Raw genomic sequence first — 18,531 nt, 5'->3', positions numbered from 1 at the left:
TTAAGGTCAGGGCTGGGTGCAGGTTCAGGGCTGGGTGTAGATTCAGGGCTGGGTGTAGGGTGAAGGCTGGGTTTAAAAGTCAGGGCTGGGTTTATGATCAGGGCTGGGTATAGGGTCAGGGCTGGTTGTAGGATTAAGGCTGGTTGTAGGGTTAAGGCTGGGTGTAGGGTCAGGCCTGGATATAGGGTTAAGGCTGGTTGTAGGGTTAAGGCTGGGTGTAGGGTCAGGCCTGGGTGTAGGGTCAGGGCTGGTTGTAGGGTTAAGGCTGGTTGTAGGGTCAGGGGTGGGTGTAGGGTCGGGGCTGGGTGTAGGGTTAGGGCTGGGTGTAGCGTCAGGGCTGGGTGTAGGGTCAGGGCTGGGTGTAGGGTAAGGGCTGGGTGTAGGGTTAGGGCTGGGTGTAGGGTCAAGGCTGGGCTTTTGGTTGTGGCTGGGTTTATGGTCAGGGCTGGGTGTAGGATTAGGGCTGGGTGTAGTGTCCGGGCTGGGTGTAGGGTCAAGGCTGGGTTTTTGGTTGTGGCTGGGTGTAGGATTAGGGGTGGGTGTAGGGTTAAGGCTGGTTGTAGGGTCCGGGCTGGGTGTAGGGTCAAGGCTGGGTTTTTGGTTGTGGCTGGGTTCATGGTCAGGGCTGGGTGTAGGATTAGGGCTGGGTGTAGGGTTAAGGCTGGTTGTAGGTTCAGGGCAGGGTGTAGGTTCAGGGCTGCGTGTAGGGTCAGGGCTGTGTGTAGGTTCAGGGCTGGGTGCAGGGTTAAGGCTGAGTGTAGGTTCAGGGCTGGGGGAAGGTTCAGGGCTGGGTGTAGGGTAAGGGCTGGGTGTAGGGTTAGGGCTGGGTGTAGGGTTAAGGCTGGATGTAGGGTCTGGGCTGGGTGTACGGTCAAGGCTGGGTTTTTGGTTGTGGCTGGGTTTATGGTCAGGGCTGGGTGTAGGATTAGGGCTGGGTGTAGGGTCCGGGCTGGGTGTAGGGTCAAGGCTGGGTTTTTGGTTGTGGCTGGTTTTATGGTCAGGGCTGGGTGTAGGATTAGGGCTGGGTGTAGGGTCAGGGCTGGGTGTAGGGTCAGGGCTGTGTTTATGGTTAGTTGCGGGATGTGTGGTCAGGGCTGGGTGTAGGATCAGGGCTGTGTTTATGGTTAGTGCTAGGTTTATGGTTAGGGTTGGGTGTAGTGTCAGGGCTGGGTTTAAGGTCAGGGCTGGGTGCAAGTTCAGGGCTGGGTGTAGATTCAGGGCTGGGTATAGGGTCAGGGCTGGTTGTAGGATTAAGGCTGGTTGTAGGGTTAAGGCTGGGTGTAGGGTCAGGCCTGGATATAGGGTTAAGGCTGGTTGTAGGGTTAAGGCTGGGTGTAGGTTCAGGGCTGGGTGTAGGTCAGGGCTGGTTGTAGGGTTAAGGCTGGTTGTAGGGTCAGGGCTGGGTGTAGGGTCAGGGCTGGGTGTAGGGTCAGGGCTGGGTGTAGGTTTAGGGCTGGGTGTAGGGTCAGGGCTGGGCGTAGGGTGAGGGCTGGGTGTAGGGTCAGGGCTGTGTGTAGGTTCAGGGCTGGGTGTAGGGTCAGGGCTGGGTGTAGGTTTAGGGCTGGGTGTAGGGTCAGGGCTGGGCGTAGGGTGAGGGCTGGGTGTAGGGTCAGGGCTGGGTGTAGGTTCAGGGCTGGGTGTAGGGTCAGGGCTGTGTTTATGGTTAGTGCTGGGTTTATGGTTAGGGTTGGGTGTAGTGTCAGGGCTGGGTTTAAGGTCAGGGCTGGGTGCAGGTTCAGGGCTGGGTGTAGATTCAGGGCTGGGTATAGGCTCAGGGCTGGTTGTAGGATTAAGGCTGGTTGTTGGGTTAAGGCTGGGTGTAGGGTCAGGCCTGGATATAGGGTTAAGGCTGGTTGTAGGGTTAAGGCTGGGTGTAGGGTCAGGGCTGGGTGTAGGTTCAGGGCTTGTTGTAGGTTCAGGGCTGGTTGTAGGGTTAAGGCTGTTTGTAGAGTTAAGGCTGGTTGTAGGGTCAGGGCTGGTTGTAGGGTAAAGGCTGGTTGTAGGGTCAGGGCTGGTTGTAGGGTTAAGGCTGGGTGTAGGTTCAGGGCTGGGTGCAGGGTTAAGGCTGGGTGTAGGTTCAGGGCTGGGTGCAGGGTTAAGGCTGGGTGTAGGGTCAGGGCTGGGTGTAGGTTCAGGGCTGGGTGCAGGGTTAAGGCTGAGTGTAGGTTCAGGGCTGGGGGAAGGTTCAGGGCTGGGTGTAGGGTAAGGGCTGGGTGTAGGGTTAAGGCTGGATGTAGGGTGAGGGCTGGGTGTAGGGTCAAGGCTGGGTTTTTGGTTGTGGCTGGGTTTATGGTCAGGGCTGGGTGTAGGATTAGGGCTGGGTGTAGGGTCCGGGCTGGGTGTAGGGTCAGGGCTGTGTTTATGGTTAGTGCTGGATGTATGGTCAGGGCTGGGTGTAGGGTCAAGGCTGGGTTTTTGGTTGTGGCTGGGTTTATGGTCAGGGCAGGGTTTATGGTCAGGGCTGGGTTTATGGTCAGGGCTGGGTTTATGGTCAGGGCTGGGTATAGGGTCAGGGCTGGTTGTAGGATTAAGGCTGGTTGTAGGGTTAAGGCTGGGTGTAGGGTCAGGCCTGGATATAGGGTTAAGGCTGGTTGTAGGGTTAAGGCTGGGTGTAGGTTCAGGGCTGGGTGTAGGGTCAGGGCTGGTTGTAGGGTTAAGGCTGGTTGTAGGGTCAGGGGTGGATGTAGGGTCAGGGCTGGGTGTAGGGTTAGGGCTGGGTGTAGCGTCAGGGCTGGGTGTAGGGTCAGGGCTGGGTGTAGGGTAAGGGCTGGGTGTAGGGTTAGGGCTGGGTGTAGGGTCAAGGCTGGGCTTTTGGTTGTGGCTGGGTTTATGGTCAGGGCTGGGTGTAGGATTAGGGCTGGGTGTAGTGTCCGGGCTGGGTGTAGGGTCAAGGCTTGGTTTTTGGTTAGGGGTGGGTGTAGGGTTAAGGCTGGTTGTAGGGTCCGGGCTGGGTGTAGGGTCAAGGCTGGGTTTTTGGTTGTGGCTGGGTTTTTGGTTGTGGCTGGGTTCATGGTCAGGGCTGGGTGTAGGATTAGGGCTGGGTGTAGGGTTAAGGCTGGTTGTAGGTTCAGGGCAGGGTGTAGGTTCAGGGCTGCGTGTAGGGTCAGGACTGTGTGTAGGTTCAGGGCTGGGTGCAGGGTTAAGGCTGAGTGTAGGTTCAGGGCTGGGGGAAGGTTCAGGGCTGGGTGTAGGGTAAGGGCTGGGTGTAGGGTTAGGGCTGGGTGTAGGGTTAAGGCTGGATGTAGGGTCTGGGCTGGGTGTACGGTCAAGGCTGGGTTTTTGGTTGTGGCTGGGTTTATGGTCAGGGCTGGGTGTAGGATTAGGGCTGGGTGTAGGGTCCGGGCTGGGTGTAGGGTCAAGGCTGGGTTTTTGGTTGTGGCTGGGTTTATGGTCAGGGCTGGGTGTAGGATTAGGGCTGGGTGTAGGGTCAGGGCTGGGTGTAGGGTCAGGGCTGTGTTTATGGTTAGTTGCGGGATGTGTGGTCAGGGCTGGGTGTAGGATCAGGGCTGTGTTTATGGTTAGTGCTAGGTTTATGGTTAGGGTTGGGTGTAGTGTCAGGGCTGGGTTTAAGGTCAGGGCTGGGTGCAAGTTCAGGGCTGGGTGTAGATTCAGGGCTGGGTATAGGGTCAGGGCTGGTTGTAGGATTAAGGCTGGTTGTAGGGTTAAGGCTGGGTGTAGGGTCAGGCCTGGATATAGGGTTAAGGCTGGTTGTAGGGTTAAGGCTGGGTGTAGGTTCAGGGCTGGGTGTAGGTCAGGGCTGGTTGTAGGGTTAAGGCTGGTTGTAGGGTCAGGGCTGGGTGTAGGGTCAGGGCTGGGTGTAGGGTCAGGGCTGGGTGTAGGTTTAGGGCTGGGTGTAGGGTCAGGGCTGGGCGTAGGGTGAGGGCTGGGTGTAGGGTCAGGGCTGTGTGTAGGTTCAGGGCTGGGTGTAGGGTTTAGGGCTGGGTGTAGGTTTAGGGCTGGGTGTAGGGTCAGGGCTGGGCGTAGGGTGAGGGCTGGGTGTAGGGTCAGGGCTGGGTGTAGGTTCAGGGCTGGGTGTAGGGTCAGGGCTGTGTTTATGGTTAGTGCTGGGTTTATGGTTAGGGTTGGGTGTAGTGTCAGGGCTGGGTTTAAGGTCAGGGCTGGGTGCAGGTTCAGGGCTGGGTGTAGATTCAGGGCTGGGTATAGGCTCAGGGCTGGTTATAGGATTAAGGCTGGTTGTTGGGTTAAGGCTGGGTGTAGGGTCAGGCCTGGATATAGGGTTAAGGCTGGTTGTAGGGTTAAGGCTGGGTGTAGGGTCAGGGCTGGGTGTAGGTTCAGGGCTTGTTGTAGGTTCAGGGCTGGTTGTAGGGTTAAGGCTGTTTGTAGAGTTAAGGCTGGTTGTAGGGTCAGGGCTGGTTGTAGGGTAAAGGCTGGTTGTAGGGTCAGGGCTGGTTGTAGGGTTAAGGCTGGGTGTAGGTTCAGGGCTGGGTGCAGGGTTAAGGCTGGGTGTAGGTTCAGGGCTGGGTGCAGGGTTAAGGCTGGGTGTAGGTTCAGGGCTGGGTGCAGGGTTAAGGCTGAGTGTAGGTTCAGGGCTGGGGGAAGGTTCAGGGCTGGGTGTAGGGTAAGGGCTGGGTGTAGGGTTAAGGCTGGATGTAGGGTGAGGGCTGGGTGTAGGGTCAAGGCTGGGTTTTTGGTTGTGGCTGGGTTTATGGTCAGGGCTGGGTGTAGGATTAGGGCTGGGTGTAGGGTCTGGGCTGGGTGTAGGGTCAGGGCTGGGTTTATGGTTAGTGCTGGATGTACGGTCAGGGCTGGGTGTAGGGTCAAGGCTGGGTTTTTGGTTGTGGCTGGGTTTATGGTCAGGGCAGGGTTTATGGTCAGGGCTGGGTTTATGGTCAGGGCTGGGTTTATGGTCAGGGCTGGGTTTATGGTTAGTGCTGGATGTATGTCAGGGCTTGGTTTAGGGTCAGGACTGGGTTTAGGGTCAGGACTGGATGTAGGGTCAGGGCTGGGTGTAGGGTTAAGGCTGGGTTTTTGGTTGTGGCTGGGTTTATGGTCAGGGCTGGGTGTAGGGTTAAGGCTGGTTGTAGGTTCAGGGCAGGGTGTAGGGTCAGGGTTAGAAACTGTACCTAGTCTAACAATGGAGCTCAATGGTGAGTCTCAGGCTTAGAAACCATTTCACCATGCAGTGGAAAAGCAGCTCAACACTTGATGAGTTTAGGTTCTTTTATGTTTAAATGAGGGACTTGATTACAGGTAGTTTTACAGGCAGTTCTACATCTCTCTTTTAAACCTTGACTTGACCTCCACCTCCACTGCTGTTTCTTTATTACATCACAAACTGAGGGATTCTCTACCTGAAAAAGCTCTGCTGTCTTTCTACATTTTAATGTTCAGAGTTCATGGCCACTGATTGTTGGGACAAGGTTAGCTTGTTTAGCATTTGCTTCACCTGACCTTTCCTAATGATGTCTGTGAACAATTCACACTCTAAACGAGCTAATTACTGTCAAGACCAATTTAAAAATTATCTTGCACTTAACAGACAGATCAGCTGTAAGTTTTTAACCAATGATTTTTTTCCTAAAATAACAACTGACCCCCTTTTTATTTTACAATATATATATTTTTTTTATTTTACAAAATTCCACAATTGTGCAGCCCTAAAATATGCATATATATATATATATATATATATATATATATATATATATATATATATATATATATATATATATATATATATATATAATATATATATATATATATATATATATATATATATATATATATATATATATATATTTTTTTTTTTTTTTTAAAATAAACAATTAAACAGGTTGTTCTTCATGTGTATCTACATTTTTGTCTTTTTTTACATCAAGATGCATCTTGGGAGCCTAAAACACTGTGAATCCTCTAATGGAAAAGCTTCCTGTTAATTTCACTTTAACAGTGCAGCCTAAAGCTCCCCCGGCGGATCGATAAAGGGTGATGCCATTAAACAGATGACAGTGTTAATGCAATGCTGATCAGTGCCTCCACCGTGATCTTTCACAGGCCTGATAGATACACCTCACACACATGCATATGAATGGGACGGTGCGTGTGTGTGTGTGTGTGTAACACTAATGCCTGGTGCAAGTTATAAAAATGCCTGCTGGAAAGCTCTTTTAAGACAGACATGACTTCACAAGATAGATTTAGCTTTTAAACAGCGCGGGGTGTCAGTGCAGGGGTCCGCGCTGCCAGTGTAAGTGGGTCATGTTGAACATCGGAGGCTTTTAATTTGCCATAAACTCCATACACAGCCATTAATACCTCTGCATTAACTATTGTTCCAGCGCTATCCCTTTAAAATAAGCCCATCAGCCATCATATACTGCTCTCATCACCGGCAATAAAATGCATTAGCGCTGCAGATTTGTCACCCGCCACGTTTTATGCACATATTCGCAGTCGGTAAGCGTGAGCCGTCGTGATAAACGCACAACGCTGTGGATCAGCTGTAGCGGGTGTAAGTGTGCGTGCGGCATTCTGTTTTTCTGAGAGATTTACAGCCGTGTGAAAACATTAGGACTCTAAATGAAAACCTAAGAGTTTTTTTTTTTTTAACATATTTAAACATATAGACAGACAAAATTTCCTTTGGAGAAATTAATCTATTGTGCCAAAATCCCATTTAACCCCTTGCCCTTATCACTTAGCCCTCAATTCACCTCTAGCGATAGGATGACCTATTTCTGGTTGGGATAGGGGGTTAGAGGGTTACACATAAATGAAGCCTTTTTGTAAAAGTAAAAATAAAAATAACCTGAATTATTTTAGCTTTATATAGTATGGTTTCGATAAATGATGGCTTTTTTGTTCATTACAAGCATAAAAATCACCTTAATCCACCTAAAATTAATTATTAGCCCTTAATACACCTTTAATTGTGCAGCAGCCTCAGATAACAGAATGTAACTGTTATCTGAGGCTGCTGCACGATTTAAGGTAGAATTAAAAAAATTTAATGAGCAAATGAGCAAATACCTTCAGCTTCCTATGACCACAGAATTTATGGTGAGCGATAATAAAAATTTATCATCACCCACTTTTCATCACTTTTAGGATATACAGTTCCCTTAATGTAAACAGAGTTTTTCAAACCTGAACGTTTGCACAAAGCTTGATATGTGTGTTAGATTGTATTCTGAACACTGCAGTTTAGTGACTGAGTGCACTAAACAACTTTACTACATCTTCTTAACATTACTTGTGTCTGTGTCTCCCTTTACTTTACATTGATTGAGTAGAAGAAGGGTGTTTGTGACAGCACTTGCGGATATTTTAGTATTTGTTTTGTTACTTAATTTTTTGCCATTAAATGGATTAAAACATTACTCAAATAGATCTATTCACTGTATACCAACTCTACCTCTTTAAAACTTTACAACTGATGCTCTCACACACACACAAACCTAATTTGAAACCAGTTTGCCGTGTTTTTAGCAAAGAATATTTGTTCTTAAGTTCTAAAGCGCAAACCGTGACTACATGTGGTTCTGTCTGTTTGTACAGGAGCACCGCCGCTGTGTAACACCCTCTGTAGATGTGATGCAGGCTGGTCTGAAAAGTAACATCGTTCTTAAAACCCCGATCAGAACTGGTTCAAGAACCAGAGTTATTTTGATGGAAAAGTGCAGTAAGAGGCAAGAAATTCAAGTAATTAACTCTTGACAAGTTCAGCACAGCTGTTAACTGAAAGCCTGAATTCCAGGTGACTCTACCTCATAAAGCTGAATGAGAAAATCCAGCCAAGATGTGCAAAACTGTCAGTTAATGAGGGGGTGCTACTTTAAAGAAGAATCTTTTTTGTTTGTTTGTTTTACACTTTTGTTTACTAAATAATTCCATATGTTTTTATTTATAGTTTAGATGAGTTTAGTATTAAACTACAATGCAGAACATTGTTAAATCATGAAATAAAAATGGAAGTGGTCAAACCTTGGACAGGTACTGTATATTTTCTTTATTTCTACTATTATTTTATTTTTTACTAACATTCTTTGTGAAGAATAATGGAAGAACGTCATCACTGATATGAAGAAGCTGTGCATGGAAGGACACCAGGTTCCCCCAGGTGGGGGTGGTATAAGTAGTAGTATTGGTGGTGAGTGGTTGAGAGGAGGAGAGGGGGAGGTGCTTAATATGTCACTCATCAGACACACTTTCTTCAGTGGAGAGGTGTGTGACAGCTAATCAACACTGTCATAAATAATCGATGAGCGAGCCCCCCCCCTCCCCGGTTAGCCATCTCGCGCGTCCCCCCGCAGCCTGCGCGGATAATGAAGCGGCCGCTCGGCTTTGAGGCGCTCGGCTCCGAGCTAAATTGGACAAAGGGAGAGAAAAGGGGCCGAAAGCAGAGAGGGGGAATGCCTTTTGGCAGGTCATCTGGAATTACGGCAAATTAAACGTCATGCTTCAGTGCGTCTCTCTTTGAAGCCACAATATAAACAAACCGGTGGGAAAATAAAGGGGGGGGGGATGTGTAGTGTATGGGGAAGAGAGTCTGTGACCCATTCAAACCATCCAATCAGGGACGGTTCTGACAGTTAGAATCTGTGCCGTCAACACAGAGGGGCAGAGTTATTTATAAATAAATAAATAAATAAATAAGTGTCGGGAATCGCTAGTGAAGCTCTGAATGACAACTCGAGCATTTTCTCATCTCTCCCGGCAGATAACATAATGAAAACAAACAGATTTATATTGTATCTTAAGCTGCTTATTCGACACAGGCAGCCTTTTCAAATATTTACCCGCTATATTGCATAAACAAAACAATCCCCGAGCACACAATGTGTGTGTTTTACGATTAGAGAGTAGCTTCAAGATGCAGTTTTGATTGTGCACGTGAATAATAATAATAAAAAAAAAAAAAAAAGATATTCGTAACTGACTGCGCTTTAGAAGCTCGTGAATGACAGACGACGCTGTACTTTCGAATTCTTTTCATTATTTACAAAAACAAATTATTAAAATGAAAAAAAAAAAACAATAAAACATTATACAATTCTGCCACCATTTCTGTAATGTTAACTTATTACAAAAATTACTCTAATTTGTATCAAAGCTTGTGCATGTTTTATGAATTTATTTTGATTTATTGATTTGTCTATCTGTGATGTGTTATGTGTCTAATTATCTCTTTTTTATGGTCAAACAAAATAACCCTTTTCTGATTTGGCGGGACAATAAAGCTTTATTCTATGTTATTAAATGCACTGTAAACAGGTCTTGAGCATCTAAAAAACTCCATATCTGGGAATTAAATGTTTACTTGATCAGAAGTACACTAAAAACAGAATATATAAAAATAAAGTTCTATAAAAAAAAAGTCTATTATTATTTTTGCATTATAATATACAGCTCTGGAAAATAGAGATCACTTAAAAATGATGAGTTTCTTTGATTTTACTAAATTAAAAAAACTCTAGAATATTATCAAGAGGAAGATGGATGATCACAAGCCACCACACCAAGCTGAACTGCTTGAATTTAAGTTATCCAAAAGCAGTGTGTAAGAATGGTGCAGGAAATGTAATTAAAAACCAGGGTTATTCCACCAAATATTGATTTCTGAACTCTTAAAACTTTATGAATATGAACTTGTTTTCTTTGCATTATTTGAGGTCTGAAAGCTCTGCTTCTTTCTTGTTATTTCAGACATTTTGTTATATTTTTTCAAATAAATGCTCTAAATGACCATTTTTTTTATTTGGAGTTTGGGAGAAATATTGGGAGAAAAGTTTATAGAATAAAAGAACAATGTTCATTTTATTTAAACATAAACCTATAAATAGCAAAATCAGAGAAACTGATTCAGAAACTGAAGTGGTCTCCTTTTTTCTTTTGGAGCTGTATATTACTAATGAAACAATGTGTTTATATAAAAACAATGTGTTTATATAAAAATATATTGTTGCATTTTTGGGAAATTTGGAAAACAGTTGTTTGAATAGACCATCAGAAATTCTCCCAAAAATATTATATAGAATCTCTCATCTTTCCATCTTTCGTTGGAAGTAATATCAGTCATACAGAAAGTGGTGGTGGTTTAAATCACAGTGTTCTAGACTCCCACAGTGTGGGAGTCTAGAACTATTAATTATTATATTGCTTATAGCTGAGATTAATGCTTTTAAAAAATGTGTTAAGGTGCCTAAAATCTCTGATCAGTCCTACATATATTGTCCCTTATACAAAATCCTTGTATTTCCAATTTTAGGCTCAACCTAACAGACGTTCTTCACATTTTGTCAAAGTTTCATGATGAATGAACCAATAGAAAGCTCCACTGCAGCCGTTCATCAAACTTTTAGACCACGTACCACCAAAAAGACCAAACTAAAACTCCCAAGATCCTATCAGCCATTTCACAGAAACACCTGCACCACACACATGCTTATTTATACACAATAAGCTAGACGTGTAATCCACACATATACAGCTTTGTAAAAATTAAGAGACCACTTCAGTTTCTGTATCAGTTTCTCTGGTTTTGCTATTTATAGGTATATGTTTGAGTAAAATGAACATTGTTATTTTATTCTATAAACTACAGACAACATTTCTTTCAAATTATAAATATAAATATTGTCATTTAGAGCATTTATTTGCAAAAAATGAGAAATGTCTGAAATAACAAAAAATATGCAGATCTTTCAGACCTTAAATAATGCAAAGAATACAAGTTCATATTCATAAAGTTTTAAGAATTTAGAAATCAATATTTGGTGGAATAACCCTGGTTTTTAATTACAGATTTCATGCATCTTTGCATGTTCTCCTCCACCAGTCTTACACACTGCTTTTGGATAACTTCATGCCTTTACTCCTGGTGCAAAAATTCAAGCAGTTCAGTTTGGTTTGATGGTTTGTGATCATCCATCTTCCTGCTGATTGTATTCCAGAGGTTTTAAATTAGGTAAAAACACAGAAACTCATCATTTTTAATTGGTCTCTCATGTTTTTCCAGAGCTGTATATGACGTCATATCTTTTGTCAGTCATTCTTCATCTGTTTTTCTAGCTTGCCCGCTGTTTCAGTCTGTAAGTTAGTATAATGTTAAGTAGTTTGATTGTTGATATTTTTTCTGTTTAAAACAGTATTTTATCCTACTGATAACAAGACAACAAGAGTGCCAAGCAGTGAACTACAGTCTTTTCTCACTTAGCTATAAAGTATATTGCAGAAACTGTTGTGAACTCTTGGTGATACCTTGAGTACCACCAAGAATATACATATAACCACTGCTTTAGAGTATTTTTTTTTTTTTTCGTTTTTGTGATTATATGCTCTATACCTAAAGATTTGGTGGAATATACATTTATATCCTTATAACTCACAGTTCTTCACCCTTCTCAACAAAAATGTATTCAAATAGCTCAATTTTTCGCTTTTTTAATTTTAAAACTAACAGCTGTTTTTCACATTGTGTCAAAATTTCATGTTGAATGGACCAACAGAATGCTCCAAAACATCTACTCATTTTTTATTTTTATTTTTGGTATATAAAATGGGTGGCAATATAAAATGTAAATGTGGAAATGTACTTATTCATATATCTCCATCTCCATGTATAATCTAAATGATCATCTTCTCTTTTTAAATTGACTATTTTTTATAAATGTGAGCAAACCTATTAAAATAAAGGCATCCATTTACCCATTTCCACACAAACAGAAACACCCACAGATGAAGATCTAATAAATGATGAATTACATAACGACACTGCATCTAATAGTCATGCTGAAGTACAGCCCTCCAGTCTATCTACAGTTCTAAGCTGCGGGTCAATACCCGCCTCCAGAGCCAGCGCTGCTGCTGATTAGCCGGCCTTCCCTTCAAAACTTCTAATGATTTGGTATCAGAGAAGCTCTGTCTTTGAAGGGGGAGGGGGGGCGGATCCTTTAAGACACACGGAGGATTAGGTGTCATCGATAATCAGCTGCTAATAGCTGGCTAAAGACGGGAGAGAGAGATATAGGACCTGCTGTTGGGCGTCAGGCCAGCGTCTGTGTAGTTTCCTTCCTGTGGGCCACTGGTGAAGACCACCTCGCCGTCCCGCAGGAGCCGGTACCGCCTCAGCACACCGTTCTGCTCAGACGGCCCGCTCCAGTACAGCTCCACCGCAGTGCTGTTCACCAACACAGACCTGGGGACTGCCCACACACCTGGAGAGAGAAAGAGAGAGAGAGAGAGAGAGAGAGAGAGAGAGAGAGAGAAAGAGAGAGGAAGAGAGATGTGATGATATTTTATTATCATCACTATGACTTACATGATATAATTGGATCTAACGTATAATTCGAGAAACTATAAGGAGACTTTTAGAGATGCACGTGAAATTTATTTCAAAATGTCCGATTTACTGATAAGCAGCTCTAGAAAAAATTAAGAGATCACTTCAGTTTCTGAATCAGTTTCTCTGATTTTGCTATTTATATGTTTATGTTTAAGTAAAATTAACATTGTTGTTTTATTTTATAAACTAAAGACAACATTCCTCCCAAATTCCAAATAAAATAATATAAATATTAATAAAGTAATTTATTTGCAGATAATGAGAAATGGCTGAAATACCAAAAAAGATACAGAACTTTCAGACCTCAAATAATGCAAAGAAGTTCATATTCATAAAGTTTTAAGAGTTCAGAAATCAATAATTGGTGGAATAACCCTGGTTTTTAATCACAGTTTTCATGCATCTTGGCATGTTCTCCTCCACCAGTCTTACATACTGCTTTTGGGTAACTTTATGTCACTCCTGGTGCAAAAATTCAAGCAGTTCAGTTTGGTTTGATGCCTTGTGATCCTCCATCTTCCTCTTGATTATATTCCAGAGGTTTTCAATTTGGTAAAATCAAAGAAACCATTAAACTAAACAGGATTACACTAAACCCATTTTTAGGTAATTTCTGAAGTGCAATAAGTGATATTGACTACACTGTTTTATTTATTAATGGGAAGTAAATGCAAAAATGTATATTTTTGAATACATAGTCCAGGAAAAACACATGGAAAACGATATGAGATTAAAATTTCCTAACTGTTCTGGTCTTCTTGAACACCTGATCAAGTACAACCAATGACCAATCAAGCATACAGTGTTTACAAACTCCAGCAGCACGGCTGTGTCTAAGTCACTTGTACCTGCACAACACACACTAACACCTCATACACCACCACCATGTTAATCAGTGCCTTTAATTATTGAAGAACAGGGTGGAATAATAAAGTAGATAATAATAAAGTATGAAGAGAAACAGATACAAAACTACAGTCTGTAATTATAGAAACATAAGTGTAATCCAATGAGATCAGTGAAGCAAAATAGAAATAGAAAAAAAGATAATTGGTGTAGAAACAAAGCGGTGGCCATAATGTTATGCTAAATGTGTAAAGTGTATATGATCAAATATCAGTTTAAAATATCAGCCAAACAAAAATAATCTATCTATCTAATACCACTAACCTTTGAAACCCTTGAAACAAATCTGTTGATACAATATTATTCCAATTTCCTTATGATTTTACAGTCATATTTGTATGGTTATTAACGCTTTTATATTTAAGTGGTACAGATGTTTGGCTGTTGCATTTTATCCATTTCAAGTTGTAAAATACAAACACTGTTACAAATATGATTAAAAAACTAATTTAGCCTTTTTAATGAATAACCATATATCAACCATTTCACCAACATTTAGAAATCAGTTATTCTTTCTTCTTCTGTTTTTAATTTGGAGAGCACAGAAAGTGTGGTCATATACAGCTCTGGAAAAAAATAAGAGAGCACTTACCAAATTACCAAATTAAAAACCTCTGAAATATAATGAAGAGGAAGATGGATGATTACAAGCCATCAAACCAAGCTGAACTGCTTGAATCTTTGCACCAGGAGTAAAGGCATAAAGTTATCCAAAAGCAGTGTGTAAGACTGGTGGAGTAGAATACGCCAAGATGCATGAAAAAACTGTGATTAAAAAACAGGATTATTCCACCAAATATTGATTTCTGAACTCTTAAAACTTTATGAATATGAACATTTTGTCTTTGCATTATTTGAGGTCTGAAAGCTCTGTATCTTTTTGTAATTTCAGCCATTTCACATTTTCTGCAAATAAATGCTCTAAATAACAATATTTTTATTTGGAATTTAGGAGAAATGTTGTCTGTAGTTTATCAAATAAAAAGAAATGTTAATGTTACTCAAACATCAACCAATTAATATCATAATCAGAGAAACTGAAGTGGTCTTTTATTTTTTTCCAAAGCTGCATGTTTTGTCATATTAAATACCCTTTTTTATATTTAAAAAGATGTATGAACCATGAGAGTTGATCAAATGTAATGATGAAATAAATAAATAAATCAGGCAGGATATGCAGAGAGAGAGAGAGAAAGAGAGAGAGAGGTTAGCAGAGAGAGAAGAAGATGAGAGAGAGAGAGAGAGAGAGAGAGAGACAGTGTACGAACCTGCTGGAGCGTCTTGCAGAGTCCTGCCTATAGATGGCTGGCTTGCTCCACAGCCGGCTGCAGTGCAGGCCCTCAGCACAAAGCTGTAGTTAGTGTGAGGCTGCAGCCCTGCAAACACACACACACACACACACACAGAGAACACTGAGATTTAGGAACATCTCTAGACTTATGCAGGCGTGCATTGGATAATAAGAGGGAATTCAAATGAAATAAATGAATAAAAAAATAATAAATAAATAAATTACACACCTTAAGATAAAAAGACATACATTTTCACAGTTTACAGTATAAATTATGTACTGCAAGCTTAAATTTAAAATTTTGCTTTGCACACAAATGAAACTAAATATATATAACTATAATTATATACTAATACTTTTATTATTAGCATCATTTATTTTAAATGCAGTTAATAATATGAGCTCAGTTATTGAAACCTTATAAAAGTGTTAATATTCTTCAGGATCTGTCATTATAACTGCACATTCATTTTTGTCCTATGTCTATGCATCAGAAGCATGTGTAGAATAAATGGAATTTAAAAATTGAGGGAGATTGAGACAAAACAACACATTTTATTCAGATACTACTGTTTTTGTTTTCAGAGCAGACTGTAAGCTTAAATTACTACAAATCATTGTTCATGTGTTATCCAAATAAGAACATGTATCTCCATTTCTGTCGAGTTTTATTAAACTACAATGTACAGTTTACACAGCAATTGTTTTTTGTATGAGAATTTCATGATGATAACCTATAAAAATAATATTTCAGAAATACATGTTTTTTTTTTTCCATAAAGCAAATGCAGTATATAAATGAATGCTAATGATGTAAAGTCCTAAAAATCACAGCAAAAAACTATAAAACATGCTCATTTACAGATTGTAATTTCAACTATAGATTTAAGATAATAAAAAAACAACTGAAGTGAGCAGAGTTTCATACACTGAATCTGTCTCTCTTTTTGTTGGGATCTACAAAAGTAACTGTATTCAGATTATAATTAATCTATAAGTTAGCATGTTAATGCACCTTACTTGTGTTTGTAGTTTTGAGTTTTGACATTATCACACAGTGCCACCTCAAATATTTAAGATAAAAAAAACATATTTTGTTTTTCTTTATTTAAAAATAAAGAAAAGAAAATTGTACAATCTCAATCATGTCTCTAGATGTGTAACGCCTGATTGGATGCTGCAGTGCAGTCGTGCCTCCAGCCTCCATTATTTACCCAATCACAGACCAGTGTTTTCAGAACCGGGCCGAGCCGTGTTTGGGTTCAGTAGGGAATTTTGTGGAGCATATTAAACACGAGGGGACGAACGTTGATCACTGCACGTCTGCATCACCATGCCGACCACGTCCGGGTGCACGCTTCAGCATGGTAAATAACTTTAATGTTACATAATCAGCTGTGATGCTGAGTAATGTTCAGGCCAGGACTTTTAAGACTTATTGGAAGCAGCACAAAAATACCTTAAGATAACAAAACAGGTGTGTTATATTAGCAAATTTGAAAAAGATAAATTATTATTACTTTTACCTAAACATGTGTTTTTTTTGTTATTTTCCATTTTTTTTACAACATGTTCTGACCAATAAAATCGCTGTTTCTTTCAATTATTACCTTTCATTTTATGTTCATCAGTTCAGCACATAAAACAATAAGCAACATGTCTATATTAAAACAGCTACATCACATGAAATTTAAACAAAAAAAAAACAATAAAAGCTGGGATTATTTAATATTTTTTTTATTTATATATTATTTATAATATTTGTATTTATTTAACAAACATAAAAAAACTCTAACATCATCTTAACATAAGCAGAAAAAATAAATAAATAAAAAAGTTCAATGTTTGGTACTTGTAACATGACCAAAGGTGCATACAAAAGTGAACAAAATATTTAGAACTTTAATTATATACTAAAGCTTATTATTATTATTATTATTATTATTATTATTATTATTATTATTATTATTATTATTATTATTATTATTATTATATATTTTCAATGAAGTTAATAATATGGGCCCACAGTTAAAAAAAACCTTATTAAAATGTTAAAATGTCAATGTGTTTTCTTTCTTTTTATGATTTTTTTACATTGTAAATTTAATATTGAAGGGTGAGGTAGTGTCACTTGGAATAGTTTTCTCAGCCTCTTGAAGGAGTTTCTGGATGTTCTGAACAATAGTTGCTGCTTTTCCTTCAAGCTGTGAGGCTCCAGCTCATCCCAAATAAATCACCTTAAATCACCTAAAAAATGAATAGAAAATGAATAAAATAAAGGAATAAGGAAAAACACTGAATGAGAAGGTGTGTACAAACTTTTGACTGGTACTGTACGTGTACAGTAAATAATAATAATAATGTAAAATATATAGTATGTGCAATATACAGTATATTACATACTAACTGCTCTACATCTAAAAGTACTACATCCAACTACAGCCATGACATGCAGTTAACTAAATAAATAATATATAAATAAATCCATAAATAAATAAAAAATAAAAAGTACTACTACATGTTTTATGATTATGATATTAGATGATTTTCTTTTCCATTTTAATTTCTTCCTAAAACATCCTAAAATCTCTCAGTTCTACATCATTCTGCTCCTGTTAACTGAAGGGGGCACTCTAAGTCTGGTTAAGAGCTGCTGCACTTCAATATAAAAATGGGGGGAGGTAAATAAATAAATAAATATATGACAAGGGGTGTCAAAAAATGTTAAAAAAAAAAAAAAAAAAAGAGAGAGAGAAAGAGAGGGGGGGGCTTCAATCATTTTAGCAGCGTTCGCCTCGCGTTATGCACACGCGGTCCATTTGTAGCGCGCGGCTAACGCAAAGTGAAACAGTGCCGTAACTGTCACCCAAATTGTTGTGAACAGCGCGATGAGGAAGTGCGGCCTAATAAATGAAATAAAAAGGCTGTTTATTGACAAGCTGCCATTTACTGTTTGCATTAGAGAATATGAGAAGATGATGGCCGCCCGTCTCCTCTCCCCTGAAGGTACCGGACTGAAGGAGAACGGGACGGGACGGGCCAGGATGGGACGGGCCAGGATGGGACGGGACAGGACGGGACGCTCCCAGTTGCCTTCCTGGACGCGATGATAACGCCTCTAAATAATTAAGTGACGACTTCCTGTCTACAATTACTTAATGTTCTTCCTTTTTCCTCCCTCTGCTTGGCCTGGGGGATTACAGAGGGATCGGTGGGCTCGGCGTGAAGCTGGAGTTTAGAGGCGACCCCGTGAAGCCTTTCACAGGATCGGGTTCCTCACCAACCCACCCCAGCCCCCCCTGTAGTCCTGGATCAGGCTGAATTTAGACAAGGCTGAGGTCCCTACTGAGCGTCACATCGTGGACACTTTGTGTCATTTGTATTGCTGAAGCAGCAGCATCATAGTTCAGTGATTAAATTTAATAAAAACAAAAAAAACAGTGTAACTATAAATTTTAATATGCATTTATATGAATTATACTCTGAATGAACATATATTATTACACATATACATTTTATACAGTTGTAAGGTTGAAGATGTGGTTCATTTTAGTAATTTAGCATTCCAATTTCAATTAATTTAGGTTTAATCTATTTGTTTTTATAACAATCTTAAGCTATTTAAACGTCAGTGCTGAATATTTCCCTGTTCACCCTGTCATCTTAAAGGGAATAACTCCGTCCCTTTAAAAAAGTAGCTTTTGACATCAGTAACATCACACCCTTCACTGTTTTATTTTAAAAGGAATTGAAGACACTTGCTGCTAAATCTTCAGGAATAAAGATAAATATGAATTTAACTTAATATTTCTCGTTGTCTCCATTGTTTCCATATAATTATAGGTCAAACCACATCACCACAACAATTTCCGCTAAAACTGTCCACACTGTCACACAGCTCAAGATAACAGGGTGGAACACATGCATGACATTAAAAAAAAGTGAGAATAAAGCATGATCAATGTGTAAAAAAATATTTCTGTGCATTCTAAAGGCTAATAAATATAAATATGAAAAAAAAAAGATAAAT

The 18,531-nt window shown here is 40.6% G+C and overlaps 1 protein-coding gene across 2 annotated transcripts in view; it reads right to left on the bottom strand.

The window, feature by feature from the left end:
• The window catches only part of ush2a (Usher syndrome 2A (autosomal recessive, mild)), a 440,168-nt gene that overhangs the window by 79,064 nt on the left and 342,573 nt on the right, over positions 1-18,531 (bottom strand). The window contains exons 56-57 of one of the 2 annotated variants that reach the window (XM_049464244.1): positions 14,479-14,586; positions 11,993-12,176 (exon numbers count right to left, since the gene is read on the bottom strand). In XM_049464244.1, coding sequence (XP_049320201.1) covers positions 11,993-12,176; positions 14,479-14,586 — 292 coding nt within the window. Of the gene's footprint in view, positions 1-11,992; positions 12,177-14,478; positions 14,587-16,665; positions 16,749-18,531 lie in introns of those variants that run through there. The other variant, XM_022672674.2, reaches the window with a different exon arrangement.

Source organism: Astyanax mexicanus, chromosome 14 (assembly GCF_023375975.1).
Source record: "Astyanax mexicanus isolate ESR-SI-001 chromosome 14, AstMex3_surface, whole genome shotgun sequence".
Taxonomy (NCBI): Eukaryota; Metazoa; Chordata; class Actinopteri; order Characiformes; family Acestrorhamphidae; genus Astyanax; species Astyanax mexicanus.
Note: the sequence above shows the minus strand (reverse complement) of the source record. Positions and strands in the feature narration are given on the sequence as shown.